At 45.1% G+C, this 25,125-nt stretch overlaps 1 protein-coding gene across 2 annotated transcripts in view; it reads right to left on the reverse strand.

Annotated features, from left to right (window-relative positions):
* The window catches only part of USP48 (ubiquitin specific peptidase 48), a 725,601-nt gene that overhangs the window by 73,562 nt on the left and 626,914 nt on the right, over positions 1-25,125 (reverse strand). For both annotated transcript variants that reach the window (XM_078642611.1, XM_078642612.1), the window contains exon 23: positions 7,123-7,281. In XM_078642611.1, the coding sequence (XP_078498737.1) occupies positions 7,123-7,281 (159 nt within the window). The remainder of the gene's footprint in view (positions 1-7,122; positions 7,282-25,125) is intronic.

A 25,125-nucleotide genomic window follows, 5' to 3' on the forward strand; every position in this document is an offset into this window, starting at 1 on the left:
ATAAATGCCCCCCTAGTAAGGTACCCTGATTAATTAATTAATACATTAATTAAATATTAACTAGTATAGTAAATGTCCATACCTGCTAAGGTGTAATAAGTTCACAAACACTCCGACCTGACTTGTCTACAAGTTAGGATGCAGATGCAGTTTTTAGTATGAAACCACTGACATTTACATCAAAATAATTAAGAACATTCTCAGTTTTTCATCCACTGGTGAAATTAGAGGTTGAAAACAAGGTGTAGAAGGAAGGGTGAGCTGAAGATGGTTATTTACATGGGTCTGCTGGCAGGTGAAGTGCGGCGGGGAAGAGTTGAAAGAGGGTCCACAGGCACAGGCTCCTTAAGGCCAGATTCAGAAAGCAAAGCATGACTGACTGAACAGGCACAGAAGAACAAGTTACTTATCTTTGGTAATGCCTTATCTGGTGAAGACTATTTAGCCACAGATTCCTTACCTTAGAATATTCCTCATGCGTCGGACTTGATCTGCAAATGTTCAAGCAGTATCCCAGTGTGCTGGTAGGTGGCGTGATTCACATCGATGTGACCTTCCAGGAGGTAGGTCTGCAAATAGACAAGACCAAAAAGTCCTACAGGACCAAACGGATAGAACGCCCATCACGACGTACTTGATTGCTGTCCAGGACAGGGCTTTTGCAAGCTAACACAGTTGTCGCAGCCTTGACTCTGGTGGAATAAGCATGCAAGCCCTCAGGGGGGTTGCTTTTTGGCCAATGCTAAGTAGATTTTATTGCAGAGCACTAACCATTGTGAGACTGATTGTTTCTGCACAGCCTTTCCCTTCTTCGCCCGACTTATCCAATGAACAGTTGATCGTCCACCCAGAACTCTTTGGTACGATCAAGGTAGTCCAACAATGTTTTTTTTGGGTCCAGATGGTGGAGTCTCTCCTATTCTTCAGGATGAGACAGAACTAAAATGGTAGGCAAGGTGATATTTGTGCCAACATAAAAGGATGACAATCTTCAGAAGGAAAGAAGCACTGGTCACGAGAACCAGTTTGTCTGGATACAAAACTGTGCAAGGAGAGTGCACAGAAAGTGCTTGTAGTTTGCTGACCCTCCTGGTCACCAGAAAAGCGGTTTGGATGGGGAGTAGGCCAGTTGGGCAATTGTGCAGGAGCTCGAAGGGCAGGCACATGAGAAAAGTTAAGACCAGGTTTAGGTCCTGTTGGGGAATGATGAATGGTCTTGCAGGGATGGATGTTTTAGTCCGTTAAGGAAAAGTGTCAGAACAGGTCACTTAAACAGAGAAGGCTGGTCTGGCAAACGCAAAAAAGCCAAGATGGCTGACAGATAACCTTTAACAATGTCCAGAGCAGAGCCCTGCTCGGTCAGAGAAAGAAACTTGGGAGAGGGGTACAAAAAGAGAGTCAATAGCTCTGGTTCTGGTTGGGGAAGGGAAAGGCATCTGCGGAGGAGGTGGGGGTAGAGGGGTTTCCATAAAAGCGACGGAGTAGCCCCTCTGGATGATTTGTAGAACCTACTAGTCTGATGTTATGGACTGCCAGTGGGCCAGGTCATGGCATATCTTGCCCCCCCACTGGGCTGGTATAAGAGCAAACTAAAAGGGTGTGGCTCCCGGATTGGGGGAGGAAAGTTGGAGGATTGGGGCAAAAGGCAGACTGAGGTTGGCGGGGGACCATGGAGGGGCCCAAAAACTTAGCTGTAGCTCTGATGTCTTTAAAGCACTCGAGCGCGGAGTCTGCCTTTTCGCCAAAAAGGTGAAAGCCTTTAAAGGACATGTCCATGAGGGAAGCTTCTGCGGCCCCTGAAAAGCCAGTGGTTCTCAACCAGGTGTGGCATCGAAGGGCCACCGACTATGCAATTGCTCTACCAAGCCAGTTGGTTGTGTCTAGAGCACATCTGATGGTGAACTTTGCTGCATCTCGCCCGTCTGTTATGGCTTGGTGAGTATGGCTAGGGCCTTTACCTAGGCAACACCTGAACAACCAAATCCCACACAGTTTGTGTATCCGCCCAAGAAGCACGCAGTCTTCACCGAACGCAGTGCTGGGCTGGTGGAAGAGAACACCCTATTGCCAATGGTATCTAGTCTTTTGGGTTCCCTATCCGGTGGAGTGGTAGGGAAGGCACCGGGTTTGATCATGAAGGTGGAGGTTTGGACCACCAAGCTCTTCTGTGGTGGGGTGATGATGGCAGGGAGTCATCCTTTGGACAGGAGCTCCATGTGCAGGGCTTCAACCAGGCCCCAAGCAGTACATCAGTGAGGACTTCATTGAATGAGAGGGAAAGTTCGGAAGGGGTAACTCCTGGCTGAAGCACCTCGGTCAAGACGTTTGCCTTGACTGCCACCTAAGACAAATGAAGGTCCAAGACCTCAGCTGCTTCCACAGCACCACTGCAAAACAGGCTCCGACCACCACCGCCACCATGGAGAGTGACCAAATCAGTGTCCAGTGAGATGTCTAACTGACTGGCACCTGCCAGTTACTCATACCAGTTGTCCTCTAGGTTTAATTAGGGTATGATTGCACGAATAAGAGTCCTCAAATCCCTCCCATGTTGTCTTCTTTGCCAGGCTCATCAAACGTAAATGGCACAGGCGCCAATCTGGAGGGCATGGTACCATCCGGTGCCAGATTCAGCATTGATCCAGCTCTGGGCTGCACTAACATGGGGCCTCTATGGTGCCAGGAATAATGACACTGGAGTGGGCTCAGAGAAAGGTTGCGGTATCATGGGTGGAGTCACTCCTGATCCAACACCAGATTGATGGGGCCTAACAGACGCCAGGACGAACCTGCAGGTGGGAATCCAGTGGGGTCCCGACCATTCCAAACCCAAAGGGTCCTGAGGCGCTCAGAGAGGAGACAGCCAAAATATGAGGGGCATAGCCTCCTAGATCTCCTTGAACTGGGCGGATGTTGCTCTTGCTCCAGGAAAGTCTGTGAAGTGCAGAGCGGACCCATGCACAGGCTCCGGGGAGGAGCGAGGCCTCAAATGGTCGTTTTGTTCCCACACCTCGTCTGGTGACTTAGACCAGCCCAGGGAAATAGTAGTATGCTTCGAGTTCTTACGTTTGTGGGACTTATCCGATAATTTGGGCTGTGTTGAGGATCATCTGAAACTGCGATGCAAACCGTCCCGGGACCTTCCGTGCTACCATCAAGGGGTCGTTGGGCGGCGAGGATCTTCATGGAATGTTCACTCAGCAACTTTGGATTCATGGTGCAGTGGTCACAGCAGGCCTTGGAGTTGCGCTCCCACTACCACAAAAAAACAAGGTTGGGTCTGCCACAGACATCTCTCTGTGACAGGCACCACCGTGTTTAAAACCAGTTGGTTTCCTTGGGGACAAACCTAAGCACACAAGGAGAAAGTATTCTCAAAAAATGCTTCGACTTCAGTCAAAACGTGACTGGGGTAGCTCTTTCAGATCTGTGCTGACTGACATGAAAAGAAAGGATGTCAGTGCACTTGGGTGGTTTCTACATAGCACCTTGCTTGCCACATCTGTTGCATACGATGCAGCGCCAAACAATAGCACGTACCAGTGGCACTGCTTGAAAAGTTTGGGATCCCGTCGGATGCCTGGGGAATATTCTAAGGTAAGGAGTCTGCACCTAGAAGTCTCTAGCAGAATAATAACTATGCATACTCTGAGATACCCATTAGTCCATAGCTTTGCCTATCTGGTGCTAGTACCCTGCCCTGTAAGTGCTTCCGGGAGTGTTGCTGACTGTGCAGACAAAAAACATACAGCAGGTCAAGCTGTGAAGAAAGGAGGAGGAGAAGGAATAAAATACCTCTAAGTAACACGGACATTGTGCTCTGCTTTTCAGGATTTCTTACCCCACACAAAGGGCATTTGTCAAAGAGTCTGCTTGGTCCCTATGAAAACATGCTGTGGAGATTAACATTTTTGTTAAAAAAAAAAAAGGGGGAGGCACTTACATCAGAAAATGTGTTACTACTAAGAAAATGTCAAAATACGAGATCTAAAAAACGATTCCCCTATGCTCCCCCCCTCAGAAAATGCCAGTGTAAAATACTATTGTGTTCAGGAATCCTTCTTTATGAGGTATAAGTGCAAACACCCTGATTGACCCTGCAGAGCTTACAGGGACACTGGCAATGTCAGTTTGGCACTATATGGAAGGCTTATGTGAGGTCCACATTTTCCTTTTAATTGTTCAATTTAAAAAAGTTGCACACATGGTGACATTAGTGAAGCATATGCTGTGAATTATTTGGCAGACTTGATTCATATTTTGAAAGCAAAAAAGAAAAAAAGAGTCAGAAAATGTTGTCTCTTAGAAACTGGTTTTCTTATATTCAGTATTTTCTATGCATTGAAAAATGTTGTCAGTAGTACACACAATTGGCAGGCATTCTTTTTTGGATAACAAGCAAAAATCCCTGACAGATATGCTGCTTCCAAAAACTAAGAGGCGGTGGTTCAATAAAAGCATAGTGAGCTGCAACAACGTGACTGGGTGAGAGATTAATTCCCCATAAATTCTTCTTGGGTTCACCTAATTGAGGAGCTGCGTCTTAGGTAACTGCTGGTAAAAAGGGTGGCAAGTGGAAGTCATTGTACAGCACAGATCACATTCTCTCTCCATAATGGATAACTAAGTAGCCACATGGTGTCCAGAACTTGATTACACATGTTGGCAATCCTTAGTATTGACTTGGTGAGCTTGACCTGCTTACTACGTTCTCAAGGAATCCAGGGGTCTGAGTTTTACAACTGCCCTACTTCTTGGGAACCTTACCAAAATGGGCTGCAGACTCACAAAGCCTGGGAAATCTGCACAGAAGTCCAACCCTCTGCCTGGCCCTTCCTTCCAGGCAGAAGCCCTGGGGTATTTAAGGCCACTCCCACAAAGCATGAAGAACATCACATGCCTCCCAGGTGGAAAAATAACTTAGCATGGATAACCTGCAGACAGCACCCACAAATCGTGCTCCTGTCTCTTTAGAGACCAGCTCTCAACTTCTACAATCTGGCAAAAATCAAGTATACATTATTGGCAAATGCATGGTCAGCCAATCTGACAGTAGAAGCCTCTATTAAACATGCTGGAATTAATTACATTACCACTGCTTGCCTCTCCTCAAGAAGATACAATATCAGCTTCACCTAAAGTAGGTTGCCTTGTGCACTGGTGAACAATGCACTGGCCGTAGTCACATAGTGCCCAACACACATATGAGACTGCAAATTAGGTAGCCCTACATGTGGTTTTCTTGCTAAATACTTAATTGACCTGCAAGATTGATGTAAACTCCAGGGCTAGCTTTTCTACTTTGTATTGAAGACATATGTACGAAGGAACTGTACTTGATAACATTGTAGTATAGAAGATCATTTAAAGATTGGGTGGTTACAAGTAGAACAATGGTTCCTGCAGGACTTTGAGTAGCGAGAACGCATGAAGATATTAAACATACCCCAATACCGTATTAGAATAAGTATGTAAGACCTAAAACTATGTAAGGTACGAGTTTGGGAGGTATGTCACATAAAAAGAAATAATAAGGCTAAGTCACTCAAACACTTGTAGTAAACATAACCTGAATTAAGGGCAGTTCTTTTTGTGAAAATCACAAATGCGAAACAAGGAGGTAAGCTTTGCAGTTTAAAGATTGTGAAAAACGCCCCAAAACTATTCCGTTGAAATCTCAGAATGATTGGCTTGTGATGTATTCCTATAGGTTCTGAATCGATCCCCCTATTCCTGACCCTATTCTGGTTAGTAAACTAACAAGTTAACTAGTAATCAGCCCATGAGGCAGAAAATCCCCATGATGCAGATACCGTTATCTGACGCAGTCACACTACGGCACAGGAACGTGTTATCTGATTAGGTCATAACGCTTGCGATCTAATTAGACAAGCGATATTCCTCCAGCCCCTGATAAGGCATACGGAGTTCTCATAACAAATCAAACCTATGACAACCTGGGCAAAACCCTGCGGCCATTGTTTTGATTTCACCGAGAACTTCAGTAAAAGAATGTGCTAACGAGCAAGTCGTATGACATCCTTATTGACGTATCTATGTCCATCCTTACGTCAATCTCGGCACCTTAAAGGTATAAATATTACCGATCTTGCCCTATGCAAACACACGCGTGGTGACGAGACGGAGCAGCCATACTTGCCGAAGCCAAGAGCAGACCCCGCTGGCAGCAGCCCCGCCTTCCTGACGCGCTGAGAGACGCGCTGACTTCTCCTGCCGAGAAATCCAGCCCCGGCGTTTCTGGGTAGCCCTCGCAGGCAGCCTGGAATATCGAGACCAGAGAGAGAGATACCATTCCTCATTCATCCTAACTTCCAGGTACAGAACTGAATAACCCCTCACAGAGAATTCTTAAGTTATTCACTTGGCAAAAACAAACTTAACTTAAACTGTAACTTTCTATTCCCGCCCTCGTATTAGACTTAGGTCAGGTACACGGGGTAGGCGTATCTAGAAACACCAGTTGAGTACGTTTAGTCAAATGTATATGTGTATGTAATATATTTTATTTATTTTAAAACATCTTATGGCTTAGAAACCATATCAATGTTTTTACAGTATTATTTTATACTATTGCTTTTAATGTATGCACTTTACTTAACTATAAGTATTGCAATAATATCGATCCATTTCTCTTGTACGAGAAAAGAGACTGATCAATAAATAACACCTTTTTATTGAACACGCCCGTCTCTTCCTTTTCTCTACATTCTGATGAGACTAAGAATGCACGTACTGACTGAGTAAAATAAATTGCCTTTTGTTCACACGACTCTCGAGATATACTCTTGATTAGGGGAGAGCAAAGTTGTCATGTTCTATGGTTGTCAGAAACTAAATCCCTTCTTGTCTAATCAGGGGAGTTAATTCTTTCCTGAACATTCGAGAAAGTTTCTAGTGAACTCTGAGCTAAGCTGGCAAACCCAAAACTTTAAGTCTAGTATCGACAGTAGTAGACCTAGTTAACGTCTGGTCTAGGCCTTTACTGCTGTAGGTATTATTCCAATGCGCAGAGCCTATTGGGATGATAGGAACTACACTACAGGCTCAGGTGATGTGAGCATAAAAAGCTTCTTCTTAATCACAGGATAACGATTCTTATACCTGTATTTTCAGCTCCTTTAATGTCTGGTTAGCAGAGACCAGAAGTGCTTTCTCTCCTCTTACTTTCCGATGTCGCGTGCTCCTTCGAATGCCTTGCTTTTGACATACTGCATAGCCCTGATGGGACATCTTTTGCCGTTTTCCAGGTGCACCATTGGCCTAGAAAATTTGGAAATGAAAAAACACAATAATTCAGTAAACACAGAAACACGAGAATGGGTACTCCGTTGCATCCGAGGAAATTCTTATTAAATAAATTAAAACCTTTACTTTTCTCAGCATAAATGTTTAAACATATTTTCAAGTGTTTCCAAACGAGTTCCATGACTCTTTCTTGATAACTTAATGATGATCCCTAGACATGTAGGTTAGGGTTAGCATCGTTGGGGTACACTGGATTGTAATAGTCGAGATACATCAGAAACTGGACAAAATTGATGAATAATGCAACAAGCACTGGAGCCAATTAAGGAAGTTGAGCAGAGGGGACCTGACCTTGAGGATCTTTCCCTTCTTTGGGAAAGATACTTTGACACCATACAGAAAAACCTACAGGCCTCTCAAAACTAAATTGACGAAATTGAACACTACGCAAGATCAAACCTGCATTTTGTGGGAATTCCAGATGGGGCAGAAATAATTGGGGACTGTGAGAGCCCACTCCAGTTTACGGAAACATTGGTTGAAAAAAAACACATTCTTGATAATGCCCCCGACTAATCTTATCATCATGCATGCCCACCGGGTTTCAGTTCAGTGCATACCTAATGCCAAGTATCACCGAACGATGACTGTCAATTTTGTGGACTACCGAATAAAAAATAACATACTTTCTAGAGTCATTCAAAAGAAATTCTTCTTCTTCCTGATAAGACACAAATTTAGGTCTTCTTGGGTATGCCAGCAGAGGCTGCTCGCCGATGCAGAGACGTAGGGTTTATAGCCCAATCCAAAACTGCTAGAGCGCAGGTCTCAACAGTCCGGAAATCTAAACTGAAAAATGCGTTTAAGGGCAAATTTAACCTATGTGTTACCCTAGAGGGTGCACAAAAGGTTCTTCAAAAAGTCCTAAGCTAGAGGGCCACAAAACGCTGGGAACTCCTGGAGACATAACAGGCTCTTCTCTCTGCTAAATAGCCCAGTGTGTGCACTTTGCAGCAATAGCTATGTATGTTTTTTGATGAAGCCGCTCTTTATACACTTTATATGCTGTACTTGAGGCATATCAGTAAACATATTCACAGGAATCGGAGATGGCCTTTAATTTTTTTTCTTTACACTTGTCACTTTCTATCTTCTGCACCTGGATATCTATGCCATTTTCCCAGTTAGTGGGCCTAGATAATGCAAATGATCTCTGTCCCTCCCCCGGCGTGTTCTCTCCTAGCATGGCTAAGGCATCCCTTTGGTCATCGATTAATGGGAGCCGGTTAATGGGAGCGTAGGTAGGTGCAATGTCAGGGCACCTCATTAATCAGGTAGGGCTGGTAGGGAGGCTCGGATTACCTGTATCTGTCTAGGTGGCAATAATAGATGTCAAAATAAAAATAATCGCAGCGATTAGGTAAACAAATTCTGATCAAGAACTGATATATCCCATGACACAAAAAGTTGAAATGGGCTGCTAAATAAGTGAAAAGCCTGCACCATAATGAGCTGGTATCAACATTTAAATTGAAAGTTATCTTTCTTCAAGAAACTCACCTGAAAGACAACCTTCCTCAGTCTTTTGTTTCCAGGCGATACTCCCACTCGTTCAAAGCTCATGTTATTCGTGACAATTCTCTTTAGCATCCTGCACAGATTATTTCTTCACCACCAGGTCTATTCAGTGCCATGAAACTTATATTTGGGTCAATGCTTTTTCTGATCACTCCGCAATCTTGATCCAAATTCAGCTAAGTGCCCAGTCAAAAGATCTAGCCAGATGGCGACTCAGTCTTGCTCTACTCTCGGATGTCAGTTGGCTAGTAAACACTTGATTATTTATTAAGGTTTATTAAGGAGTATTTTAAGATTAATTGTGGCACTGCCGATGATGTAATGGTACGGGAGGCGTTCAAGGCCGCCTTCTTTGGGCATGTTATAGCTTATCAGGATCACAAAAACAAAGTATAAAGACTGAGTCCGCTCGCTACAGGTGACGGTGGATAGTACCACTGACATAAGCTTGTCTACAGAGAACATAAAAACTAGAAAGGATGAGCTGGCTGTAGCCAATCAAGCGATGCGTTACTTTTTCTACATTGAAAAAATCAATAGCCACCAGGCATTTCAATCAATAATCAAAATCATCTTTATTCGGTCATTGTAGGACCACAAAAGCACCGAATAAAACTTTTACATATTCAGAAATATAAATAACATTTTAAAAGCATCAGAAAACAAATATTCATTAAAGTGAAAAAGTTCTTCTCAATTTGATAGCAGCAATGATATAGCTAAGAACAGCAATGCAAACATCACATGATTGGAAGCTTTGCAGATAGATCAGGCCCTCTTTATAAGAATTAAGGTGCTTATGGAGTAGGGCGGGACGCAAAAAGCGCAATCTAAAAGAGTCATATAAAGTACAAAAGAGCATACAATGTGCCGTGGATTGGGCAGTAACACAGTCACAGGGGCAACATGGGAGGAAAGGAACCCACTAGTGGGAAAGCCACAAGGAAATTAACTGCGTTTAGTCTAAATCTAGTGAGATAAAATCTACACTCTGGATTTACTATCCAATTCTGGTAAGGCTCCATATCAGATGATGTAAATATCTACATATATCTTGTAACTGTAGGCATATCAAAGGATTTGTCTAGTCTAATTCCCTCTTTGTAAGTTGCATAGCTCCCTTGGACTTCTATTTAAGATCAGGGGTTATGCTTTTCAGTGACTCAAAAAGATGACTGTACCCCAGGCTGTGAAAGGTGTTTTGCACATAAGCCAACCATGGGATAGAAGTCATATTGTCTAACTTTAAACAATCTAGCAATACCTTTCTCAAAAGGTTTGCATTTCGGGAGCTCTACAGCTTTATCCATAATAAAAGAGGTGCCATATAGATCCTGTCCTTCATGAACCTTATACCCAATTCCAGATGTGCATTAAGGCTTGAGGAGGATTTAGGAATTGCCAAAAAGCCTGCACAAATGCCTATTCTCGATTACTTGAAGTTTCAGGAAGGCAATACAGCCCCAGACTCTGGCTCATTAAGTGCCCACCGATAGGCACCTGCTTTTATAAAGTTGGACCATTTCGTGGACCGGCATGTGCCCTAGGGTTTTTTCAAATCTGAATATTGCATCTTCTGCCGCACACATCTTTTGTGCCTTTTGAGCAAGTAGCTTGTTCCGCAATCTATTTGCCTCCAACAAAATACGAAGGTAATTAAAAAAAGGGGCATTTTCAATTTGTGCCCCCCCCCCCCTATATAAAATGATTTTGACTTAATGTGTTTTGGACCACAGGTCTTAATAAAAGCATTTGATTGATTTTGATCTTAGCATAAAATCGTTAAACTCATTCAGAAGCTTCTGGAGGACAATTGTGGTCAGACCTAAGAGAACCACGTCATCTGCATAGAGCAGCACAGGGACTGCCTGCATACCAATCCTAGGGACATCACTGCAAACCCTTAAGGCGAATTAATGTATAATAGAAAAAAAAGAAAAGGCGCCAATTTGCAACCCTGTCTTACCCCTCTAGTCACCTTTATTGGGGCCGTACTGTCCCAATTACGTGTAAAGCGCATGCTCATTGTGGAGTCCCAATGCATGCATTTTACCAGATCCACAAGAGGGGAATCCATTAGGTCCCATAATATGCTCCGATCTACAAAGCTAAAAGCACAGGAGAGGTCCACGAACGCCATATGTCTCCTGCCTTTTGACATATTTGTCTATGAAGAGAGTTAGGTTAAGCGTTTGCTCTGCAGTCCCTAAACATTGTCAAACGCCATACTGGGCAGGGCTGAAAAAAAGAGTTAGCCTCTTCCCAGTCTTCCAATTTGCCCAGGATTACCCTCCTGAGAACCTTTACTCTGGAATCGATCACCAAGATTGGACGAGAACACACAGGGCAGTTGCAATCCTCTTTCTTACAAGATGAGTAAAGGATGGTTTGGCACCATGAATCTATAAGGTCACCTTTCACTGCAACCCTCACTACATTTGTGATAAGAGGAGCCCAGAATTCACAGTTATTTTTAAAAAGATCAATTGGAACCCTGTCCGGACTGGGGCCTTTTCCACTTGCAGCACTCATAATGGCTTTTTTCACTACAGCTAAATCTACAAGATCGATTAGCCATTGATGGGGTGGCGATCTGGCATATTTTCATTTGAGCACACACCATCTTTGTTATCTGGACCAAAAATAGAAGAAAAGTGAGCAATCCAGTCAGGGACATGGCACTCAATGCTAGAAACTTGGTTGTCCTACAAAAAAGGTTGGTTGACTATACCCCAGAAGAGTCTGGTATCTTTCAAATCGGCTGCTTTATTTAGATCCTCCTAGGCTTTAGCTTGGATGCCCTGTTTCCTTTGTTGCAGGGCTAGCTTATATTTATGTTGTGCTTCCCTTATGACAGTGGTATCACGTGGCATCTTATTAGTGGCTTGTTTTAGAGCTTGGAATGCTCTCGTGCATTCAGAACTAGACCATGGATGCACGGCTCGGTCTGAGGGGTTTATTCGATATGAGCCTGCAGGATATAATTTCACAGTTCTTCATAATACAGTCTCGGATTTTGGGCGCATCCCCCACTGTGGTGAGACAACTGGAGAACTCATTGGAAGCTTCCACCACCAAAGAGTTAAAAAAGTAACGTCGATCTATTTAACTCCAGTTTAGATGAACTCCCATATTTGGCTGATAGTTAACTGCGGGTATGATCTTACCGTGTGTGTCATAACAAGAGGAAGCACAAATGCTTACTATAATAGGGTTATGGTCACTTTGGGGGGTGAGCATACTTCATAATGGATAAGGTTGCATGCCAAGTCCCTAGAAATAAGAGCAAAATTAATAGTAATGCCCTTGCCCCTTCCTACAAAAGTGGGTGGTTTTTTTCACCATTGTCCCAAATGTTCGATACAAAATTAGATTGTGCGATAAAATAAGGTGATTAAGAGCTTCACCATAATTTGAGTGTGCAAAGGGGCCAGTGCGGTCACCCTCAACATTGCTAAAACGACACACATATAGGTATATATACACACACATATATGTATATATAAACACATATGTATACACACACAAACAAAAAATATTAAAATCGCCCGCCCAAATCCGTGATGTCTGTTTTTTTCTGCCTATGCATAAAATCTGAGACGGACCTTCCCAGCTCTTCCATGATGCCTGTGGGGTGTGCCGAAAAAAAGTTAAAATAAAAATGTATTAAGAGGCTACTAAGCTGCTTTGGTATATATAAAGATGCAGGATTTCATAGCCCGGCTCCAAGGCTAGGATGTTTACCTTCACATTTTTAATAGAGTATACTATAAAAAAATAGCAACCCCCCACCCTCCCCCTTCCCACAATAGACAGAGTTGCACCAGAACAATAGGATGTAAACCCATTAATGGCGGCTGAATCAAAAACCCAAGTCTCCTGGCAACATAACATATCACATTTTCCAACAAAAGATAGCCAGTCCTCATCCAGCCATTCCAACAAAAAGGTTACGAAGAGTCAGCACATCAGCAAGTTTCTTGCTTGGTCCACCAGGTTGCGAGCAAACAAACCGATAATCGATAGGATTGAAAACCCAGACACCCATCTTTTAGTGGATGAAAGCAGTGACATTGCTGAGGTTTTTGTCCAACATTTTCAGAATATTTATGACAAATCAGAGAAGGTCTCGGGATATAGATTGGAAAAGTTCTTTCAGAGCCCTGCCAGGCAGCAAGCGCCGAGAGTGCAAAGGGGGACAGTCTTAGAGGAAATACAGGTTGACTAGGCAATGCGTGCTCACAAAAGCATGCCAAATAATAAAGCCTGTGGCAGTAGCGGTATCCCCTCAGAACTGTTTAAGATTTTTTCCAAGGAGCTGCTATCCTTCCTAGAAAGCTTGCTTAACCAGTTTAGGACAGGAAAGGCCATTCCTCAATCCTTTCAGCAATCGAAAATCGTCAGCTTCCTTAACCCCATCCCTGCTCATGACGGAACCCCGCCGTCATGAGCCACAGGCGGCATGTGCTCATGATGACGTGGTTCCATCCTGATGTGGCCGCTTCGCCCACGCGGCACTGATTCTCCGCCTATGCAGGCGAATTAGTGAGTGGGTGGAGTCATGACGGAACCACGCAGTCATGAGCACAGCTCGCCCGTGGCTCATGACGACGTGGTTCCGTCACAAGCATGGCGGCGCCACTCTACCTCCCCTTCCCCCCAGTGCCGCGGCGGAATTACTACCGCGGCCAAGGGGTTACGAAGCATTTGCAATGCAATAGGTCTCGCAGTTACCAGAGTTTAAGCTAATGGCATTGTTAATGACAATGCCTTTTATTTATGTTTTTAAAACAAAAACAAAAATAAAAGGCATTGTTATTTGCAATGTCAATAGCTCAAACTTGCATAAATGCGAGACCTATTGCATTGCAAATGCTTGTTACTTCAGATGTTGGGAGATGAAATGATTTGTCCAGAATCACAGGATGGTTTCCCACTTTAAAGTTAGCAGGTTTGGCTGTAACACCACCTCCTTTTTAGTTTAATAAAAGCTTAAGCCCTTCCCTGCTGCCGTCGCGAGCCCTACCTTCGTAGTGCTGCGCACGTCCAATGGCCCACGTGGCCCCGCCCGCGCAAGAGAACGCCCCCACAGCGGCGGAATTACTGCTGCGGTTAACGGGTTAATAAAGGTTGCTTCACAGCGAGGCCTATGCAAATGCAGACACCTTCCAGGAAGGCTTCTCTTACTTCACGACCTCCTGATCCCTCCATAGCTTCAGGACGAGGGCTTTGCATGGGAGGGGTTAGGAAAAAAGGACACTGCTGCTGCTGCTCCAAGGGGGCTGAGATGTAGATGGCCCATAGTCAGAGAATCCTGGACCCCCAGCGGGGCCCCTGCATGCTCCCATCTTCCCTGGCCCACCATTGCCTGAATAGGATGACCTTGCAGGGGAGGGGTCTGGGGCAAGATGCTGCTTCTGGGTTTAGCCGTCCCCATGGGGGCCGAGGGAAGAATGGCCCAACAAATGGAGCAAAACCTGGCCTCCAGTAAAGCCGATGATGACACTTACCAGTTATCACCCTCGCCTGCCCACCATAGCCTGAAGTGCTATGGCCTGACAGAGCAGGAAAGAAGCAAGGGCCCTGAAAAAATACGACCCACGTACCACCCTTAGGCACTAGCGTTTTGGCCAATGCCCGATTGCCCGCCTTCCCAATCCGACCGTGGTGGTGACAAAGAGTTGCTTTAATTGGTTCCCAGGCTGGCGGGGATATGTCCTTGTCACTTAGGCGCTCCCACGTCCAAAGCCTTCAGCTTCTGCAGCACATGGCAGTTTGATAAATCAAAAGAGGCAGGGTGTGTCTGGTCTCCGGGGCTAGGAAGAGAACTTCATGCTTGGGAGGGAGCCCTCAGAGGAGCCTAGTTGTTGGCATAACAGCATCTGTAATGCTCATGGCTGTTCCACAAAAGAGCACACTGATGTCAGAGCACAGCTTGTCAAGCTCTGATTTAATGGATAAGCAAGTCCAACCTCAGGATTGCGTTGAGGAAGCCTTGGCCGCCACAAGGTCGTGACTCTGTCCGACTTTCCTGATCTGTGGCATTTTTAAAACTGGAACTGTGTAGCTTGTTTTTGACACCCTCTGCTTTGTGCTCCACCCGCAACCACGTGCCATCTTGCTAACAACTCAAACAAGCAAATGGACACTTTATGGAAATTATACTAAGCGACAGTGGATTAACACTCACACAATTGAATCGCTATTGTTTTAAGTACGGCAATAACATAACTGATAATTAATTACATTCATTTTTTATAACATATACATATAAGCCATACATTAAATTATTAATATAGGACTTTGGATTAATTTTGCATTGATTGCTAGAGTAAGGTCTAATTTTGCTTCACCTCCCTAACACAGGATCTTCTCTTTGTATCTGGCAGGCACACAAGGTTAAAATGCCCTAGTTCCAAAATGTAGAATTAGTGTTTGGGTAGTGTAGGGGGTCGTGCTGAGAGTAGATTTAGGGTTAAGGGTAGTGCAGTGGTGTTTGTGTAGTGTAGGGGGTCGTGCTGGGGGTAGTGGTTTAGGGTAGTGCAGTGGTGTTTGTGTAGTGTAGGGGGTCGTGCTGGGGGTAGTGTTTTAGGGTTTAGGGTAGTGCAGTGGTGTTTGTGTAGGGTAGTGGTTTAGGATAGTGTAGGGGGGTCGTGCTGGGTAGTATAAATGTAGTGAGAGGACTGTCACTTACCTTGGAAACTTTTACCACGACAATACCTTTACCACGCATGTTTTTGCGTTGTAATGGCATGCGTGGTAAAGGCATAGTTGTTGTAAAAGTTTGCGTTGTAATGGTATCTCGTAATTGACAACGCATACTAATACCCGCGTTGTAATGATACACATTGTATTAGTACGCGTTGTAACGAGTGCTACTTTACAACGCAAGGTTTTTGGTTTTATTTTAACCAGAGCTTCTCCCACAATCACAGATATTCCCAAGCTGACGCCGTTTTATTTCACTTGTATCTCAATTTGGCACCAGCATGTTAAACTATGATATAATTTTAATCATGGTCTCTAAAATGTTTATACACATTGCTCTCACCAATGTACTGCTCTCTCAGTAAAAAGAGAGTTTTTAAGCAGTCCACCTATCACACGCTCTCACCACTCTGCCAACAAGCAGCAGCTGAGATCACCAGAGAAGAGACTCCCTGCGCGTGAACTTCTGCTGTCCGCGCGCGTGCACATCTCCTGTCCTCCTTCGGAAGAAAAATCGACAACAATAGATCTCGCAAAGCGAGATCTATTGCGCTGCGTCACTAGGTGAGGCCTAAAAAGGACAAGAGTGCCACCAATGTTAATTCCTACAGACCGATTAGTCTCCTGAACTTGGACTATAAATTATTTACAAAAATCTAGACTCTATGCATTATTCCATTAACCAATAGCCTAATACATACAGATCAGTGCATTTTTTTTTTACCAAGTAGGCTTTATCTGCCAATATCAGCTTTTTAATCCAAGCTATAGATTATTTTCCTAGCAACAAGGAAAATGTTGCCATTTCAATGAAGTTTGCCGAAAAAGCATTCGATTTGGTTAATTGGTGTGCACTGTTATTTATTAGGAAATCCGGCTTTCCTGAACAATTTTTTAGTAATGATATGGAATCTTTATCAAGGGGCCATGGCATAAGAGATTATTATATGGCCTTTCGGAGGAGGTGTTTAATAGGTTGGCTACTAAAGTAAAATCTGGTTCCCCTGCCGACCCTCTCAGACCGGCGCATTTTAGGGAACCATCTATTCTCGGTCTCCCTCCTGTGCGCCATCTTACCAACTTGTCCTTTTCCTCAGGTACGGTTCCAACTAAATGGAAACAGGCTTTTGTCACCCCGATTCTAAAGAAACCCACGTTGGACCCCCTCAAATTGAAGAATTACCGACCAATCTCTTTGCTCCCGTGGGTCGCGAAGGTTGCCGAGGCCCATGTCAATGGTATTCTGTCTGATCATCTACAGAGGCTAACACGATTCTGCTGCAACGTCTGGAAGAGGCTGGTGTCTCTGGCAGAGCATTGGACTGGTTTCGGTCTTTTTTAGCCGATCGTTCATTCAGGGTTGCAACTCCACCCTTCGAGTCTAAATCCTATCCGCTCGAACTGGGAGTGCCTCAGGGATCGGCACTGAGCCCCACATTGTTTAACCTTAATGTGCAGCCGCTGGCTGCGGTCGCCAAGCAGTGGGGCATGACTATACTCTCCTATGCTGACGACACGCAGCTGGCGGTGACACTGAGTGGGAGGTCCGACCTTGATGCCCCCAGGTTCCGGGACGGTCTCTTAGCTGTAGCGGGCTGGATGACAGATAACTGTCTTCAGCTCAATGCTAAGAAGACAGAGGTCCTGATCGTGGGCAAACATAGTAACCTTTGGGGTGAAAAGTGGTGGCCTTCAGAGCTAGGTGTTACTCCAACTCCGGTTTCGGAGGTTAAAAACTTAGGTGTCTGGCTAGACTCTGCCCTTAGCTTCTGCAGCCACACAAAAAAAGTGGCAGCTACTTGTTTCGGGATTTTGCGAGGGCTTAGGCCCATCCTGACATTTTTTGATGCCCCCACTAGGCAGCTGATTATGCAGGCTACTATTTTATCACGGCTTGGCTATGCCAGTTCGCTCCTGTTCGGGGCCAATCAGACAGAAGTTGCCCGGATGCAGCTTGTTCAAAATGCTGCTGCCAGAGCCCTGGTGGGTCTACCGAGGTTCTGCTCCGTGAAAGAAACTATTCGGACGCTACACTGGCTGCCCATGGCACAACGGATTGACTTTAAGACCTTATGTCTGTCTTTTAAGATCCTCAAATTGTCCTCCCCCCAGGTCCTTGAGAATCTTCTCATTCCCTATGTTCCTTTTCGTTCCCTGAGGTCTTTGGGTCAAAACCTGGTGGTGGTCCCACGGTTTCAAGCTCTGCCGAGCCGGAGGATGATCCTTTCGGGTCTTAGCTGCTAAATTATGGAACTCACTTCCATCCCAAATTCGTGCACTGGATGAGTTGCTTGACTCTAGGAGGGCTATCAAAACCCATTTGTTCCCTTCTGTACTTTAGCATTTCGCTTTCCTGCCCTCTGATTCTCTGATGTCTTGTGCTATGTCTTTTATGCCTGTCCAAAGCGCCGGGACGCCCCCTTGCTGGGGCAACTGTGCGCTATAAAAGTGCTGATAACATAACATAACATTAACACCAAGGATGCAGGAGTAAGAAGAATCAACTAGGGTATACGCCCGGGCTGTCCAATGTCCCCAATACTGTTTTTTTTGTAAACATATTTAATTAAACATCTCTTCTCCAAGTCTACACATTTCACATTATTCATTGGAGCCTTACAATCCAAGCCGTTTTACGATTCAGTCCCTAGGTATTACCTGTAGACATTCATAGTATCTTATTATGAAGAACGTTTGCTACTCAGTTTATCATTAATACGTTAAGTATAACGAAACGTCTGTCAGATACGTTCTGTTGTTCTTTTGACACACCTTTGATTCACCTAACTCCTTTTTCTGCTAACATATCTTCATGTGCTAATAAACACAATTAGATACCCAACTCTCACCCCTCCCCTCACCGTTCCCCTAGTCGGGCCTGGATGCGATCGGTTTCTATTAATGTCACCCTATCTGGTTTCGCTCCCTGTTTTTTTTGGCTCTTTGTCTCTCGGTAGGCAATGTGAGGGGGTGTATCCTCGATCACTTCTGACCTCCCTCCTCAATGAGCTCGACCTAGGCTCTTTCGTCCTCCGAGTTCGGTGATTGTTTTAGTGGCGTCACTAATGTTTCCCACGCTCTGGCTGTTTCCAGGGATCCCATTGCCTCGCCTGGTTTCGCTCAGTCCTTTGTATGTCGCCCATTTTGTAAATTCCTTTTCCAATCACTCCATCAAGGGATCCCCTGGGAGTTCCAGTTTTTAGTGATCTCTCTTTTGGCCATCAGGAGCACCAAGTCTTGGAACCGGCTCGTGACCTTAAATTTGGATGTGTGTGGGAACCAGTGCAAAAGACAGTATCCTGGTGTAGCTTGAACCTCTTTCTCAGTTATTTCCGCTATTGTTGCCGTAACCCCCCTTTAGTCAGACCCTATCCTCGGGCAGTCCCAGAACACATGCAGATAAGCTGCATATCTTCCCGCATCTTGGGCATTGGGCTCTTCCTATCCCCAAGTATTTGTTGATGCGTGCTGGTGTGAAGTAGGCTCTGTGTAACACATAAAAATGTATTAATTGGAACCTGGCATTCCTAGTGACTTTTGGTGTTCTCTCCACTAATGTGTCCCATGCTTTCTCCTCAATAGCTGTTACCAGGTCTCCTTCCAAGGTTTCTCTTAGTCGTGTAAGGGCGGGCAGTGTTTCATTTCTGAGACCTCAGTAGAGGCAAGTCATAGCTTTAAAAGTCCCGGAGGCTAACACCACGTACTGGCACCCTCCTGATGTGGGTAGTTCCGAGAGTCCCCCTCCAGAGTGTTTGGGTCTCGGCCTAGCGATACACTGCGCAGCAGTGTTCGCTCAGCCGGAGTCCTTTTGGCAGGGTTTTCAAAATGGACCTGGAAATTCCAAACGCTTGTGCGTGTTCATTTCCTATGATCCACTTTGATTGGGCTTTGCGTGTGTGTTGTTTTTTTAACAGAACATGCAATAGGCCATGGTCGGTCGCGTAGCTCCGCCCATGGCTGATTGGTGTCTGTAACGCGCACCAAAGCCCACATGTCTTCAATTATCGTGCCCAGACACGGGCGCGATAATTGAAGACATATGCCTCGCAGTGGCGCGCGCACCACTCAAGGTTTTTTTTTTTTTTACATTTAGCACATATCATATAATCTGTAACACTTTCCAGGTTTGCCCAGCTTGCGAACGTTAGATGGCGGCATTGCACTGCGCTGGGTTTTCTGCAGCTCTCTGTGTGGGGTGAGCACTGTTGAAATGTATTAAAATACAAGTAATTGCAGGTTGTTAGTTATAATATTTAATATTTGCCACTGTTACACTTCTGTTTTTTTAAACCAAATATACCTGTATGCATGTCTGTTGTGTACCTTGAACTTAAATCACCGCAAAAATCAATGGTACTGTAATATCCGTAGCGCTTTCCCGGGTCAAGATGACTCAGCTACGGTACCTGTGGTATTTGTCATTTGCCAGTGCATGTTGCCAGAATGTAGCCGGACTCCGTATTTTCTTCGAACGTTCATCAAAATATACAGGAGGGGAGCCTGAGGGTGAGGCAAGCAAGGGGAGCGACAGCAAACCTGACTGAACTAGGGCAAACCCTTATTACTTTCATGAAACACCCCCACCCCCTCTCCGGTCTAGTAATATAATATCTCAAGCAGGGAAGGAGCATTTTAAGATGTATTTATTTTTAGGGTACAGCGGGTGAAATCACGACCGCCTCGTTCAGGGAGATCTGTCCCAGTGGTGGTTTGTTGACTTAGTGTTGGCAGCGCGCAAGGCAGCCTGGGCTCTCGCTGTCCAATCGGAGCAGCTTAGCTTTGTTTTTTCAGTTGGAAGAGCTGTAGACTTGATGCTGCGCTGCCAAAGAGTTCTGTGGCTCTTGCCTGCTATTTCCCAGAGAAGCCGCTCGCTGTTTTAGGTTTGCCAAGGTGGATTTGCTCAGATTCATCGCCTATGTAGGTCTCCGGTTTCATTTGAATGGACTGCATCTTTCCAGCAGCTGACGAAGAACATCTCACCTGCTACTTGCCTGTTCCCTTGATATTTAAAGTTTTTGCTCTTTCCAGCTTGGGACTTTGCACTTCACGTTCGTGTTTTTTTTTTTTGCTCACCTCCCGAAAGTGCTTCGCGTTGTGGTTATCAATCTGACTGTGTGTGTCGTCTGGGTGTTGTCAACTGGGAGGGCCTTATTAGTGCTGGTGGATTAGATCTTCAGTCGCCGCCCTATGGTATGTCCTTGGCTCTGCAGTGCTATTGGTCCCTTTCTGGTGTGTGTTTGCTTACCGTCTGCAGCTGTGGTCATGGTATTGATTGTCTCAGTAGGTGTGCACGTGCAGACGTTGATGCGTCTGCCATAGGCTCTTGATGCTTAAAACGGGCAGTGGGGGGAAGTAGTTGGAGTTTGTTACACTCTTCAGACAAGGGTTCGTTTTTTCAACGTGATTTATGTCTAATCTGTTGTTGACATTCATGTGTGAGGGTTAGGGAGTCACAGGAGGCACAGTGTCTGTTGCAGGTGCTCACGGAAGTGGGGGGCATGGTGTGTGTAGGTACACACAGATGTGTACGTGAAAGACTCGCATGTGTCTAGGGTTGTGACTGGACTTCTGGACTTGACCTGTTACATATGTCTGCAGCTCCCGGAAGACTGCTTTTTCTGCTGTAACTAATGGGTCTCCTCATAGGTGGCTAAGAAGTAGAATGTGTACTTCAGTTTTTTTGTATCTAGTTTGTTCTGTTAATGTTTATCTAGCCATAATGGCACCAATATTGTTTTTAGCTGTCAGGGGAGGTTGCAGACTCTCGCTGCTGGTTACAGTAACAACAGCGGTAATTTTCTCTTCAGGAGCTCTCCAGCACCGTGAACAATGGGCGAGTTTGTTCCTCGTCTAGCTCCAGACACATTTTCTCTTGCTTTAAATGCACAGCCGTGCTTTTTTGAAAATAAATACTTCCCAGATATTCTTCCTTCATCTCCTTCCCCAGAAACAAAATTATAAAGCGGCAGAAGTACGGTGTGTGCTTGGACAATACAACTTCAGCTCACTTAAGAGATTTATTTGCTTGGGTGTGTATCCGAAAATGTGGAGGAAGAGATGTGTCGTGGTTAATATCCGGAGTTTGCGTTTTTTCCCAACAGTTTCTATAATCTTTTGGCAACTTTACTGTGGTTCCAGGGATGTGAAGTGGGTAGTTTTGCTGCATAAGTGTATGATGTTTGGGCAGGGTCTGGAGTTCGGTTTGTTGTGCTAAAACATACACATAGCCCCTGGCTGTGTTGATGAAGGTTGGGCTCGCACACTTTCGTTAGCTGAGTTTATGATGGTTGTGTCTGAGCAGTGTCAGTGGTTGAATTTATAAAAGTTGTGCCTGAGAGGTAGTGCAAAATCTTACAACTCCTGCCCCATACTTTGTCCCCACTGCTCCCTCACTGCTTAACCCCTTTTCCTTGATTCCCACGAGGGGACATAGTTGTGTACCACACAGTTAAGTAGAAGGGAACAGTCACTACTTTCCCGTCTTTCTCCCCTGTTTCCTTCATGTTAGTGTGCACTTTTTGATGCTTAAATAGACCGCTTGTCAGCTGCTGGATGGCTTGTTCTGTAGAAGTTTCATCATTTAGGAGGATTCCTCAGTAGGTTTGAGGGGAGGGGGTTGTCTCCTAGTTTGGATGCATGAGAGTTTGCTCTCTCAGGGAGGGTTTCCCCTTAGTAGCTTGAAGCAGTTTGGTGTTGCTTCATTCTGAAGAGATGAGTTTGCGAGGGTAAGACGTGACGAGGAACGACCTATGCAAGATTTTAGTCAACAGAGGGGGTTGGATCACCGGAGTATGAAGAGGTTTTGGTATTAGTGCCAGGAGGCCTTCTTTTGGGTTTTTCCAGATGTGAGGAAGAATGAATTGAAAGGAGAGAGCAGTTTAGTGTTGGAATTCCACGGCGCATCATATACAATCCGTGGGAATGAAAGATCCCAGTAAAGGCACCGTTCTCCGCCATGGGCTCAGGTGAAAAGGTCTGGAATCCAGTTAAGGGGTTGCAGCTATAAGAGACAAGCATTTACAATGCAATAGGTCTCGCATTATTAAAGTTTGAGCTATTGGCATTGTAAATGACAATGCCTTTTATTCATTTGCATCGGTGCGTAAACAAGCACTTTGTACTTATAGTCCATGCTTATGAGAAGCAGGGCTGGCAGTCTCTTTTACTGCCAGCCTTGCTCATCGTAAGCAAGGACTATACGTTCAAAGGGCGTGTTTATGCACCGATTGCAGGTTTTAAAAACAAATAAATAAAAGGTATTGTCATTTACAATGCCAATAGCTCAAACTTTAATAATGCGTGACCTATTGCATTGTAAATGCTTGTTTTGTATTGCTTTCGTAAGGGCAGTATATAGTAAAAAATTACCTCTGAGGACGTCGTATCATTCTCTGAATTCATGAACCGGGAGTAAGGTTCCATCGTCATACAACATGCCCATGGTGGTCACTTCTGCTTCTGCCCAGGCCTCCAGCCCTCACCAATTCCCTCCGTGGGGAAGTGCCATGCAAATGGCAAGTGGAAACTCAGGGGCTTATGGTTTTTTAGTTTTAGCTCTCTAGTGAGTCCCAGTCCAGCATTTGCTTATTACCGTGATTTCATCATTTTCATCTCTCCTGTGGGCCGGCAGACAGAGCACTATATTGGACAATACCGTCAGAATGGGGACTATAACATTTGGCTGGTCTGCGTCTCCCACTCTCACATCGACCTATTTCGTGAACCGCTGCAGTTGTGCTGCAAGGTAGTAGTATTTGAAATCCGGAAGTGCAAGGCCTCCCGCACTCTTTCGACTTGTTAATGTAGCCCATGCCACTCTGTGCATACCCATACCCCATATAAAGGAGATCACTAGGGACTTAAGATAACAAAACATTCCTGCTGGAATCCAAATAGGCAGAACTCCAAACAGATACAACACCTTGGCAGTTGCACCATTTTCAACTAGGATATCCTCTGCATAGCCGATAAGGGTAGCGTTCCACAAAAGGCGAATTACGCTTTCCCATCACTAATTGCCTTTGCTACATTTCCCTCCAGTAAGTCAGCTCATTGTAAATTGTAACACCCAGGTAGGGGAGACACCTGCTCTCCCAATTCACTTCCACTTCCATTTGTGGTTTCTCACGTCCTGCCTTTCGTAGGGAAAATGCACGATTTGCGCCAGTTGAGGCCCGATACTCTAGCTAATGATGCAAGAAGTTCCCCTGCTCGCTCCAGTTCTGCACTTGCATCCCGGAGGAATAACGATAAGCCATCAGCGTATAATTCGATGTGCTGTGTTCGGCCCATCGCCTCCAACCCTCTGTAATGGAGACCAGTTCTGGCCCTGGCTGCAAGGGGCTCCATGGCCAGAGCAAATAATAGTGGGGAGAGCAGGCAGCCCTGCCAGGTACCCCTCTCCACCCGATAGGTCTTGGAGATCACGCCCCCAGTGTTGACTCTGGCATAGAATCTGCGTATAGCAGGTACGTCCATTTTATGAACTTTGATCCCATGCCAAATCTCTCCATCACCTTGAAGAGATCAGGCCATTCTAAGCAATTGAAGGCTTTTTTGATATTGATTGCGAATATGACTGTCTCATCTTTGTCATAGGTTTCAGACTCTAGGATACGCATCAGTCTTCTGACATTCATTGCTGTGTTGCGTGCTGGGATAAACCATGCTTGGTCCATGCGTATGAGGTCTGCCATATGCGGGGAGGAGCCTCGTAGCTAGGATTTTACATAAGATTTTATAATCCAAGTTAAGCATGGAGAGTGGCTTATATGCGGTCTTGTCCGTTGCTCATAGAGCTCGGTAGCGCCCCCACCTTCATTGTACACTTCTACTAGTCTTGGCCCCAAAATGGAAACATACGTCGAGTAGCACTGGACTGGAAAGCAGTCTGTCCCTGGTGTCTTATTTCTGGCCATGGCTTTAATGCCTGTCCTGACCACCTGCAACTCTATATCCCTTCCCAGTGTAGTGGCTGCTTCTTCGTCTATAGTTGGTAAAGCCTGAGGCCCTATAAAACTGTCTATGTCAGGAAATGAGCTCACCGTCCTGCTATTATATAACTTGGCATAGTATTTTAAGAACACCTTATTTATATCTTGTTGTGTATATGATTCCCCTTCCCGTGCATCTCTGTTTTCAAGGATGATCGACCCTCTTTTAGCCGGGTTAGCTAGCCACGCTGGCATCACCCCAGACTTGTCCCTTTCCGCATGAGCTCTGACCTTGTAGTTCTTATAATCAAAACAACAAAATCTTTCTACATGTTCTGCCACCGACTCTTTGGTGGCTAAAAGTTGTTCTTGCAGTTCCCTATTACCTGGTCTCTCTTGCTCGAGTTCCCTACTATGTTGTTCGGCTTTCCAAGTATCTCTAAAGAGCGTCCCCCTGATCCCCACCGTCTCTGAGATGCACTTCCCCGTGATCAAACTTTGAATGAGTCTCATTCACTCAATTGGTTATTGGCAGTCCCAGTATTATCTTCAAAGTATTGCCCTATCTCTTATCTTATCGTTGTTTGGAAGACCTGGTCTTCCAAGGCTTCTAATCTTAGTCGCCAAGTGGGGATGCGCA

The sequence above is a fragment of the Lissotriton helveticus genome, chromosome 5_1, assembly GCF_964261635.1.
Source record: "Lissotriton helveticus chromosome 5_1, aLisHel1.1, whole genome shotgun sequence".
Classification (NCBI taxonomy): Eukaryota; Metazoa; Chordata; class Amphibia; order Caudata; family Salamandridae; genus Lissotriton; species Lissotriton helveticus.